The sequence below is a fragment of the Sylvia atricapilla genome, chromosome 2 (assembly GCF_009819655.1).
Source record: "Sylvia atricapilla isolate bSylAtr1 chromosome 2, bSylAtr1.pri, whole genome shotgun sequence".
In the NCBI taxonomy this organism is placed as follows: domain Eukaryota; kingdom Metazoa; phylum Chordata; class Aves; order Passeriformes; family Sylviidae; genus Sylvia; species Sylvia atricapilla.
Window position 1 is genome coordinate 99,036,800 of NC_089141.1, and position 12,711 is coordinate 99,049,510.

Below are 12,711 nucleotides of genomic sequence, written 5' to 3' on the forward strand. Positions count from 1 at the left end.
GATTTCATTAGAGGAGAAGAAAAGCCTGCTCCCGATTTCAGTTGCAGCATATTAATTTTCAGATTGGAAGTGAATCTTCCTTTGCAGGAATGGATAATAATATCTCTGGTTTTGTAATAGAGATAATAATAGGATGAGAGTATAAATGCAGTCCCACAGTGTAACTTAGGCAATTCAGACAAAAACAAGGCACTGCATAGATGTTCTGTCCTTCATTTTGATGCTATTGGAGTAGGTGGGAAAACACTCAGGTGTTAATAAGAGGCTAATGGGGCAGAAACCAGTTTAACTATGGCTTTACAGGTTCCTGTTAATAGTAAAGCACCTGTGCTCTCATAATTGCAATGTGTGGTGACCAAATTGGTGGCAATAGGAGGCATTGGTGTATACCATGATCCCTCCTGCTTTACGTTAGTATGTTTGCAGTGAGTGAAGATTGAAGCATGCTAGTCCTTCACCTTTTGTCCTTATTTACAAATGAGTGACAAAAGAGCGTTCAACATGTTGAAACTCAGCACAGCTGTCATAAGAATATGTTTGACACTGTAAAGTGGCCTCCACCTGAAAATTGTACCACTACTGAGTCACAGGCATTCCCCTGCAGTGTAGGTAGACTGCAGCTTGTTCAGAGGTGGGATTGATTCTGAAAGAAGTAGTGCAGTTGTTTTCTGGTACAATGCATGTTCTGCCCCAGTGAAGAGGACACGTGGCAGAGAGCCTGTGCTGTGGAGAGCTGGGCAAGGGTGTCCACTGGGACTGGCTGACCACGTATGTGTCGGGTGCTCTGCTCTTTTCTGCCTCTCTGTCCCAGATCTGTCAGTGCTATGTGGGAGCATTTGGGGTGTTGGGGTTTTTTTTTCCTTCTGAATTTGGTTGCAAATGTAACTTCTGTAAAATTTCTCATGGACTCAGCAGCTATGCAGAATGACCAGGGACAGCAGCATCCAGTCCAGCTGTCAACATCTTCCAAAATTAATTATCTAACTGCTCAAATTTCTAAGGTAGTAAAATCTTAGAGATGCAGAACAACGGCTATTTTTCAGAAAGCAATTTTTCCTATTTTCCAGAAAAAGAATCTCTCCTATTTTAATCCCACTGGGGATACTTCAGCCAAATTCTCAATGGCAGTGAGCAGTTAACATTTTATGACCCATGCTGTACCACATGCCAGGCCTAATGCAAGACCTGTTGGTTCTTCCTGGCCTTTGAGATGAAGACCAGTTTCCTGCAGAGGACTCCAAAGGGCAGCTGTGTGTAGTGCATGTGGAGGAGGTGCCTGTGCCCCTGCCCTGGGCTGGCTGGGCTGGGCTGTACTGCAGACCTGACCCTGAAGCTGGACAGGGTGTTGTCAAGGGCAGCCCTTTGCACTGCAGCCATGACTATGGATATTTTTCTTTATAGTTCTGAAAGTTTTTCATGCTAGCAAAGCATACAGCCGTGTGGCTTCATGCTTAAATCTCCCCTCTGAGGGCAGCTAAATGTTTCCCACCTTTCACCTTCCTTTTTTTTTTTTTTTTTTTTTTTTTTTAATCTGAAATGAGCAGTGACTTGTACAGGAATAAAACAGATAACAATACAAGGTAAGACCCCTTAGGAATAAAAGGGGGTTAGGGGTATAATTTTTAAGCTCTTCCTGAGATAAAAAGTTTTAAGATTTCTTGGACTCCTTTTTCATCATCAGTCTTTAAGTTATACCTAATGTAGACTTTGTAATGGTGAACTTTAAATAGACTGGCAGCAGTTCTCAGCTGCGTAAGGGTTTGCAAGTGAGTTGCCTTTTTGTTTGCATAGTTGCCTTATTTTTAAAACATTGTTCCTAAATGTGTTGTTGTGTCACTGCCCATATTTGGTGCAGTGGAGCCTAAGTGACTGACTTTAGCAAAAGAAGGAATTGTTACTTTTCTTCTCTACTCCAAATAGTACAAAGTGTTGTGTCATGTCTTTTGATTTTCAACAGAAATTAGGGAAGGGAGAGGAAGAGTATATGGAGAAGTAATGATTTGTTATTTGGTAGCATTGTCAAAGCTTATTTTTTTATAGCCCAGTTGAATTATTTCTTCTTCCTTAAAATAATTCTTGTGCTATAAGTATATAAAATGTATAGATGCATGGACAGGTTATATAAATGTATATTTAAACATGATGAACAGTGATTTCTGTTGTCTAGCAGTGTATAAGTGACATCTGTCTGAAGAAGAATGATGCAATGGGAAAGTCAAGTAGGTGTCTGGAATTCTGTTGCATAACACAAAATGGACTTTAATACTGTGATACCTGGTTTACTTGGAGGGTGCTTGACCAAATGGACTTTGATCCTCTGATACAATGTTCACAAGCTGCATTCTTGATCTTGTGGTATTTGATTATTTCCTTTAGTTTAGCAGTATTTTTTTTATTATCCTGACATTTATGTATTTAATTTTAAATGTCTAATGTAGCTCCTTATGAAGTCAGACACTCTACTCATCAGCAAGATGGACCATCTTCAGGGAATTATGGAGCCAAATCTGCCCTCACCTGTTCAACTCCTAACCGGGTAACCAATTGCATGTTTTTCTTTAGTAGTACTACTAACAAAACAATAGAGAAATTTAAAAAAGGCAGAAAATTCTCACTTTGAAAAGTGTTCTCCATGGTGTTTTTAGACTAGAGACTGAAGTGTGCTTTTCTTGTATATGAGGAAAAAAAAACTGATGGGATGGAGAAATTACAGTAAATAATCAAATTAAATAAACTACTAAAGGTAAGCCAAAGTAAAACATTTTCATTTAAAGTACATGAGATTTCACAGATTCTTTCTTGATTTAGATTTCTATCTGCAATACATGCACAGTATTTATGGCTAGCATTCTGCATATTTTGGTTTTTCACCCCCATTGGTTAAATTACACCTTAAACAAAAGATATGAATTTCTGGGCATTTGTTTGTTTTTATGAAAATGGGTCTTGTATTTTCCTGCTGGTTGCAAAAGCAGATCGTTCCTGTGTTCCAGTATGCCTGCTGTGCATTTATTATGCAAACAATTAGTTTGCCCTAAGGAAGAGCAAAGCTCTCTTAAGGGAGAGATTTTCCTAAATAAGTAAGACTCAAACTCTCTACCTTTTCCTGAGTGCTTAGCACCTCACACCCACAATAAAATGTCACCTGAGCCTCCAAAAGAGATCTACAGGTAGTGTCACATAATTTGTTCTAACTTGAAATGAAATTGGGTGCATTTGCATAGCACTTTGAAATGAAAATTAATTTACAGCTTTATGATGTTGCCTGTTTCAGGATCTTTTGATGTATTTCAGAACTGGTGTTTTGCATTTGATTCTTGGGAAATAGACTGGTATGTCAGAGAAAGGGTTTCACAGGTGATTGTTTTTCATTCTTGCCTTCCCTTTTTAAGACTGTTAACATGCAGGCTTAAATACTGAATACTCATTTATTGAATATTGAATATTAAATATTGAGTACTCATTTATTCCATTTTAACAAAGACACCAGCTGTACTGGCAGCCCTCATGTAGATACCTCCATATAACCTGCAAAAGGTACAGGCCTCCCTTAAACAAGTTAATCAGAGAACAAAGGCAGAGCAAAGAAATGATTGGATTAAATACCCTTTTCCTCCAGTATATTCTTTTACCCAAAGGAGGATTTTTGCTTAAGCCTTGGGGAGTGATAGAAGTTTTGAGGGGGGTCTCTAGGGGCTTATGTGTCTCCCTGACTTAGCATAATGGGTGCTGAGTTACTGGGGTGAGCAGAGGGTCCAGAAGTGCAATATCTCCATAGTTACAGCACCATTCCTAGATTAAATATGTAGTCTCATAGTGAAGATAAATTTTCATACACAAAGTTGCATAAATGCAGCTTTAGGTCCTTTACTGGTTCCATCCCTTTGAGGTGTCAGTGTGCAGCTCAGGTTTCTAATGCACAGCAGAAAAAAAGGACCCCCAAAATGAATCTATAAGTAATAAAGTATGACTTGGACATTTAGGGGTCAGAAGTAGCCAGATTTCCTTTTCCTTTGAGCATTGGTCATGTAAAAGCTTCCTTTAATTGCAGGGGTAAAGATACCTGATATTACCCTCAGTTTCAACAGGTAAGTAGTGGGATGGTCATCAGTGTGGCCATTTCTGCTTCTTGTCTCCTTAAAATTTGTCTCTACTACATAGAAGAGTGTGAGTCTAGTTTCCTGAGGTTCCCAGTGCCCTTCTGGTGCCCTCCTTGTGGCTGGTGCCAATGTCCCTCCCTTCAGTCTCTTTCAGTGGAGCGGGAGCAGCAGGACAGCAGCACCCAGTACTCAGATGACCCTTGGAGGATAACGGAGGAGCAGCGAGATTACTACATTAACCAGTTCAGGTCCCTGCAGCCCGACCTCAATGCCTTTATTTCAGGTAATTTTTACCAAACACTGTGCACACTGAATGGGAGGACCAGGCTCAGAGGTGAAAAGTGTTAAGCAAATAAATTCTTTTTTCTTTTCGGCAGCAGATTTGTATGAGTTGATTATGTTTTTAAAGGCAGACTGTTCAAACCAATATTGTGGCCCTTACATTTTCTCCTAAATATCCTGATTTTAAAAAAATAATTACATCTAAAGGAGAAGTGTTGGCAATTTGGTAAAAGTTAAGAGGAGCTCTCTGCATTTGATGTGCTGTATATGTGGATCCCACCTGCAGTGTATATTGAGTTGAAACCCCCCTGAGGGGGTTGTGCTGGCTTATCTATCAGAACTGTGGCAGTGTCCATGTGATGACAGTGAAGTATGCAGTTAATTGCCCTGGGCGGTCAAGCCTGAGGGTATATGGTTCTGAGGGACTGAGATTTTGACCTCTAGGTGATTAGGAAACAATCCTGGAGAGCACACACCTGTTAGAAGTATTGTTAAGAGCATGCTGAGATGGCTGTGATTATACTCAGATTTCCATCCTGAATAGAAGGTCCAGGCTGCTTGTGAGAGGAGACTTTGCCATGTACAGGCGGTTGGTCTGGCAAGGAATATGTCACAGGTTTTAAACTGAGGCATTTGTAGTGGGCCATGCTGTATCACTGGGGCTCAGGAGGCTTTGATCCAGCCAAAAGTTTAAAGACATTACCTTCTACTAACTGAAATTAGTGCTTCAGCAGTTCTTCACCTCAGTTAAGTCTCTTTCATGCAGTTTGCTTCAAAGAACAAATGGTTGTTCAGTGTTGCTGCTTTCCCCAGTGGTTGCCCAAGGGGAAGAGGTTTATCGTCCCAGAAGCCTGTGCTTTGATTCCTTACGATTTGTAAGCCTGGACCCAGGAAGGGCTTCCAGGGAACCCCTGACAGGCTGTGCATATGAGATAGTGAAGATGTGTGTTTGTTAACTAGAAGTATGAGAAGGGCTGATATGGCAGGGTGAGTGAGGATGCTGCAGTAGGACAGGAGCTGTGTGCTAGCTGAATCTTCTGCAGTTTGTTTTTTCTTTTTTTTTTTTCCCTCCATAAAGTTTTCACTGCAGGGAAAAGTCATAGTTTGAAGCAGCATCTTGGGAGAGCAGTGCAAGTGTCAAAGCACTGTACTGCTGTACACATGACTTGTGGGTGAAGCAGGGCAATTTGTGTCTGTTATTTCATCATTGGTGACATACTTGTTATGCAGGTTTATTTTTCCCATATGGAGGGAATGGAGAAATGAGGTCAACAATCTGTCTGGTTTTATCATTTACTCAGAAGGAGACAAATGGTCCAGCATCTATAGTAGCATCTGATTAATCTGAGCATCTCTAGGACATGAATTAACTGCCTGCGTCTGGCACGGCAGACCTGGTAAAAGGGAAGAATTTGGAGAATTAATTTCCAATGGTTGATGCTTTCCCAACAGGTTCCGTAGCAAAGAATTTCTTCACAAAGTCAAAGCTGCCCATCCCGGAACTTTCTCACATCTGGTGAGTACTGTAATAGTGTTGGGGATGTCTATAACGTTTTTTTTTAAAAGACCTTAATTCAAGAGTTCTTGTTAAATTTTAAAAATGCCTTCAATTATAATTATTGCTCTTATCTCCAGAATCACTTTGAGGCCCAAGCAGCAGGGTGGTCATTGCTCTTCTTGACACACTTGTGTCAAAGAACTCAAAGAACTGGCATTTTTCATGAAATGACACAGAGGAGAAGCACCTCTGGAATGTTTTAGACGTGTTGTTGGTTTTATGTTTCTGTCTCTGTTCTGTCAGAGGAGGCCTAATTAAACAACTACATAATTCATTAGTGCTTTTCTAATGAACCAGTGCGCTTACTTTTAATGAGCTTATTGAGAAACAATTGTGGATGGAACTGTACATGATAAAATTTGACAAGAATTCTATTATATTTTCATCAACAACGCAGTGCTTTGTAATTTGTTGTCATCGTTGCAGGTCTGATAGGAGGAACAAACAGTTTTAAACACGGATCAAAAATGCTGATAGTGATTTTGTTTTTATATGTGCTTTTATGAAGAGAGATGAGAAGAAAAGCTTGCAAGAGCCTAAACATCTGTCAGGGTCAAAGGATATGTCTGGAATCTTTTCAAAGCGGATTGTCAGTTGTGAAAATAAAAAAACAAAACAAAACAAAAAACTGAAGAAACATAGTGCTGGGGGAAGTGAATATTGGAATTTAAATTTAAGATTACTTAAAAAGAATGGATTAACCTAATATATTAGCAAAGCAGATTTTATTTCTATTGCTGACACAACTTGTTCTCTGTGTAGAATTTCAAGAAAATGATTCCTTTCTAATAGATACTTATAATCTTGTGGCAATGTGATTTATCAGGTTGTGTCGCTGTGTTTAAACATGTGACATTTCAGTCCTTGTCACTATAACCTCAACAGTTTGAGAAATGCTTGTTACTTTTGAAGAGTAAGAAATTATATGTTTATTCTAGACCATGTGCCCAAGATAAAATATTACTCAATTTTTGCAGAGTTAATTTATGAAATTGAATTCTTGAATTTCTGAAGTTTAACTTCAGTGTTTGTGAAGTGTGCTAGAATTAGAGAGAACAGCTTAGTGAGAACTTAACAACAATATTTAAACTTGTGAAGAGCATTAATTTTGCTCTTTTTTGAAGGTCAGTCAATGGTGCTAAGTAACCATTGCTGAAGTCCATATTAAACTTTTTCTGCTTGAACTGTTTTAAGATTCTGCATGAATTAGCCAAAAGTGCTTCCAAATATTGGAAGGTTAATTCCACCTTTGGAACAATGTGCAATTAATTACTGCTCAGGGGGCTAACTACCTCCTGGGCTGCCTCAAAAGAGGCATGACCAGCCAGGCAAGGGAAGGGATTCTGCACCTCCACTGTGCTCTGGCAAGGACCCCATCCAGAGTGCTGCATCCGGTTCTGGGTTCCCCAGTGTAAGAAGAACATGGAGCTGTTGGAAGAAGTCCAGAGTAGGTCCACTAAGTTGATCACAGGGCTGGAACACCTCTCCTATGAAAACAGGATGAGACACTTGGGGCTGTTCAGCTTGAAGAGAAGGGTCTGGGAGACCAAGCAGCTTTCCAGTACCTAGTAGGGTCTACAAGAGAGCTGGAGAGTGACTTTTCACAAGGGTGTGTAGTGACAGGATGAGAGGGAATAAGCTAAAGGAGAGCAGGTTTGGATTAGATATTAGGAAGGACATCTTTACTATGAGGGTCATGAGACCTTAGAACTGATTGTCTAGAGAGGTTGTGGACTTCCCATCCCTGAAAGTCTTCATGGCCAGGCTGAATGGGGCTTTGAGTAACGTGGTCTAGTGGAAGGTTCCCTGCCCATGGCAGGGGAGTTGGAATTAGTTGATTCTGTAACCACCCTATGATTCTGTAAGTACAGACTATGTATTTCACATTCTGATATACACATACCATCATATTCAATGACATGATGTATTAAAGAGATGTACTTAACTGAAAAATAAAAAAGTGGCAAGTCAGTTTTAGAAAATCAACCTGCTTCATCTTCCTGGAGACAAATGTGCAAGTCAGGATCCAGTGTACATGACAGGGATGCTTGTCTTGTGTTAAAATATCCCTTCTCAGAGTTGCATTTTTGTCTCCTCCATGATGACATGCATATGTTCCCCTGAGGTAACATCCTGGAAAACCTGTGCCTGTTTTATCCACAGGGAGCTGAGCGATGTGGATTGCGATGGGGCGCTGACACTCGCCGAGTTCTGTGCCGCTTTCCACCTTGTGGTTGCCAGGAAGAATGGTTACCAGCTGCCTGAGACACTGCCAGAGACACTGCTGCCTGAGTACCTCCAAGCAGGTGAAGTTCCTGTGGCAGGTCACGTCCCTGCAGCCATCTCAGCAATCCAGCGTGTGTGTAAGACAGGCTCACTTTCCATCCTGGAAAGAAGCCAATCCTGGGCTGCTACACTGTGTATTGACGCTGTTGTACACCACAAAAGGCTGAAAACGACTCCTCTGTTGTTGGGATGTGTCTCCCTTTTTATACTATTCTACACAGACCAGTTCGATTGGCGAAGCAAAGACAAACCTCTTCAATCACATTGGTCAGACCAGAGGGACGTCAAGAAGTCCCTCCTAGGGAAAGAATGTAAACATGTTCCTTGTTCACAGAAAAGTCCCGTAAAGGAATTTCAGAAAACCAAAACATGTCAGGCACAAACCAGGGCTACAGTGTAATGATTCTCCAGCTGCATTCAAGGCATGTGTTTTTAATTGTGCTTATGAGGTGATTGCTGAAGAATATATCAAAGCATAGAGATAGGGATGCAAAGTGGAGTACTTACCTGCTTCTTAATGTCTGCCCCTTTGCTCCATTGTGCTTCAGGTGTCAGGACAGATAAAGACAGGGCAGAGATGAGTACCTGTAAGGCAAAGGGAATCCAGCAATGGCTTTAAACTGAAAGAGGACAGGTTTATGTAAATTTTAGGAAGAGATTGTTTACTGTGAGGGCAGTGAGTCACTGGAACAGAGCAGCTGTGGATGTTCCATCCCTGGAAGTGTTCAAGGCCAGGTTGGATAAGGCCTAAAGCAACCTAGTCTAGTGGAAGGTGTCCCTGCCCTTGGTAAGGGAGGCTGGAACTTTAATATCTTTAATGTATCTTTAATCATTTTTAATATCTCTTCTAAACCATTCTGTGAATCTATGACATAGCTTTTAATTTTTCTGATGATTTTTCCTTAGGTATCTATGTCTTGAAGATTTGTTAAAAATTGTTCTGGACTGCATTAGAATTTAATATGCTAGTGTATTTTTTTAGATAAAAATACTGGTTATACCAAAGTTTGATATTTTTTGTAATTTACTTTATGTATTCCACAGGTTCTTCTGTGGATAGTTTGCATTAATGACAGGAGGATTACAACAATTTGTGTAGCACAAGGATGAATTAACCCAGAATATAAAATACTTTAGTAACAGTGTGCAGTGAAAGACCTGCCCTTTCATTTGTTCTCTTCAGTTATGTCTCTTAATTATAAATGAATATTGAAATATATACTGTTACATCTAAAAAATGTGCATGACTCTTGAGGGCAAGGAGGATTAATCACAGATGATAATTACAGTGCTAAGGGATAATATTTAAGACCTAATAAAATGTCCATTAAATTTGATGATGCTGAATATATTAAAAGGCAGGAAAAGAAAAAATCAAGCTGCAGTTAGGAAAATTAAATGTTGACCCTGTATCAGATTTTTGAAATAATTTCTGGTGGAGTCATGTTCCCTGTAATCCACTATATTCATACCCAAAGCAATAAGCTCCTGGAAAACATGCACTTCCAAATCTTCATCACTTTCAGTCTCTCTAATTACATTCCCTTGTCATAATCACAACTACCCTTTTCCCTCCAGGACCACCACTTTGTTCACTACTTTCATGCCTGCTCTCATGATAAATTGGCTTGTAAACTCATCCATGCAGGTTCTTTTTTGGTGTGTCTTCACAGCGAACCTTTCGGGGTAAAACTGCAGTAGAAATAACTATCTCTAGTAGCATAGAATTATTATGTCAATGGGAGAAATAGCATGGTAAGCTGCAGTTGTTCCCTGGGAGTCCTCTTTTCCCCTATTTGTCTGTTTCAGCACTTAGTTCTACCATTTTCTTAGATGATTATTGTTTCATGCTGTTGCATGAAACCAAGCACTTCAAGCAAATCTACATGAAAGTGGTGGAAGGACTAATTGTTCTTTGTGTAAATACCCCACCTAATGAATTAATTCTGGTTAATCTGAGGGTCTGAAATTATCTCATGTTCATTCTGCTATCTGGTCAGGATTCATAAATCTGTCTTTTGAAAGACTTGCATTAATAAAATGCAGAACATCTCAACACATTGTAAATCTGTGAATCACGGAAAAGCATAGAGCCCTGGTTGTATCACTTCTGAATTAAAAGCATTGACAAGCATGTAAGTGCCTCATATAGTTATCTAAAATGTCAAAAGCAATTTTCAAGAGATATCTTGTGTTTTCATGTTTTTGTAATTGGAGTTCTGTGAACTTTAGAAATTTTTTTCAAAGTTTTTTGGCTTCTTAGGACCCCAAAGAAGAATACTGGAAACTGTTTTTCATTCAGTTCCTGTATTAATCTCAGAATGAGATATAATTTGGTTCAATTGAAGTATTTGCTTCTGATAAGTGTGCTGTTAAAACTTCAAATAAAATTACTTGGAGCAAAAAAGCATTTAAAAATGCATTAATCTTCCTAGTTTTATGACTTAAACCGTAAACTACAAGCCCAACTGGTCCAAATGCTATTCTGGCACAGCTCCATTGATGATTTGACCCACCACTTTCTTTTTGGAAACTTTTTATTAAAACTAATTTGCAGAATCTCAAAAGCTATTTGCCCTGTGTGTAACCCACTCTACTGTAAATTAAGACAGATTTCCAAGAACCTAATTTATTGAGATAAAATAAATGCTAGCCAAAAACTAGAAATGTGGTTATTGTGCCTTTTAATATATTGATCTTTAAATAAAGATGTTTTCCAGCTCATAAAAACAGATTTATCTCAGAGGAGCTAATCCCAGAGTGATAACAGCAGAAGGATCTGAGCTTGTGGGATAGAAATTAGCTTGTTGTGAATATTCCTTTGAGACGTTAAATGTGATTTTTTTTTCTTTTCTTTTGCCCCCCACTCTCAATGTTGTTTAGTTGAAGGTGGTATATACTACAGCATCCACAATGTTTAGTGCTTTGCTTTTTGCTGGCCTTCAGTTTCAGAGTATAATATGGATTCTGCTATACTTTTCAGTATTCAGAAAGTTAAAATTGCAGCTGAAGCTAGTATAAGTACCTTTAACATTGTTAAGAGGACAAGATATAAATTATAAGATCAATTAAGTTGATACTGGATTGGGAGAAGAAAAAACTTCTTCCAAATTTTACAGTTATTTCTACAACAGAAATTATACAAGTTATCCCTTTCATGACACTGAATTGTTTGAATGCAAGATAGAAAGGTTTTCTTCATGGTGTTTGTCATCCATGTCTTATAGATTAGTTCTGAGATGTAGAAATGAAGGGTAAGATTATGCTAGAACAGGTTTCTAAGAAGTACTAACCAAAGACTTGGGTGTGTCTGTGTTTGGCTTTGGGTTGGTTTTTTGTTGGTTTGATTTTTTTTTTAAACTTTTTTCTTCTCTTTTTCTTTCCCCTGCAGCTTGTTTGAAGCCTGTGCGTGACTCTGCACTATTTGATTCTTATTCTGAGCCATTGCCAAGCAGTCAGCAGACTCGGGATTTCGGTCGGGCAGAGGTGAGAAGGTGTAAGCTGTGATGGTTCTGGCTTCTTTTCCTCTGCTAAGGTCAGGATGAATAATACATGGGAAAAATAGATTCTGAGTTCAGACTTGGAGTTTATTGTTTCTTATCTATTTACAAACTCATGAGGTGTGAGCTCTAACTAGCAAGTTAGAGAAACGAGGTAAAAATTGAGAGCTTCTAATTCTTTCCAAGGTTATTTAAATGATAATTATCCCATAAAGAGGTGACACCTATATTATTTGGGACACCTATGTTATTATTTCTGACCCAATAATGGCCAACTAAGGACCACAATGCAGACCTTTTTTACCCAATTACAGAAAACCACCCAAACCCATGAAGAAGGAGGAAGAAGGTGAAGAAAGACTTAGACAACAGCAAAAATCCTCTATCTTGACTCATATGCATTACTATATACTAAAACCCCAAATCTAAGTTTTTCACCCTGTGGGATCACAGAATACTAGTCAAACTACACACCCACAACCCCTGTGCTATCACTCAATCTCGGAAGCCTGTTCCAAGGCCTCAAGTCAAATGTGGTGCTTGCTTGAGGGTCAGCACTTTTCAGCATAGAAAGCCTGAAATTTTCTGCCTCCAGGGTTCTAACATAAGCTGGGTCCTTACCTTGCAGAGGGGAGGGAGCAGGACCAGCTTCACAGAGGCTGTGCTCTGTGAACAGCAGGACTGGGAGTCTCTGAGAGGACTTTAGGAATCTCTAAGCTTCTCGTTAAGCCATCTCAAACCCCCAGCTCAGCCATGCTCAGCCATTTCTTGTGTTATGGAAGGGGCTGACAGGCATTTCAAGAGATATTCCCACATAGTTCACAGGAGTCATTGAGGGACTTGTGTGATGCTGGAATCTGCAGAGAAATAGGCTGTACCTGTTGGTGTCCTGCAGGGCTTCTGCAGGAGGGGCAGTGGGGCACATGGATCGTGTTCAGGTGCAGTATTTCCTCAGTCTGAATTGGTTGAAAAGATGAGGCTTCAC

General features: G+C 39.5%; 1 protein-coding gene across 3 annotated transcripts in view; it reads left to right on the top strand.

Annotated features, from left to right (window-relative positions):
• The window catches only part of REPS2 (RALBP1 associated Eps domain containing 2), a 96,596-nt gene that overhangs the window by 38,648 nt on the left and 45,237 nt on the right, over window positions 1-12,711 (top strand). For all 3 annotated transcript variants that reach the window (XM_066313925.1, XM_066313923.1, XM_066313924.1), the window contains exons 5-9: window positions 2,439-2,536; window positions 4,245-4,383; window positions 5,835-5,898; window positions 8,104-8,246; window positions 11,618-11,712. In XM_066313925.1, coding sequence (XP_066170022.1) covers window positions 2,439-2,536; window positions 4,245-4,383; window positions 5,835-5,898; window positions 8,104-8,246; window positions 11,618-11,712 — 539 coding nt within the window. The remainder of the gene's footprint in view (window positions 1-2,438; window positions 2,537-4,244; window positions 4,384-5,834; window positions 5,899-8,103; window positions 8,247-11,617; window positions 11,713-12,711) is intronic.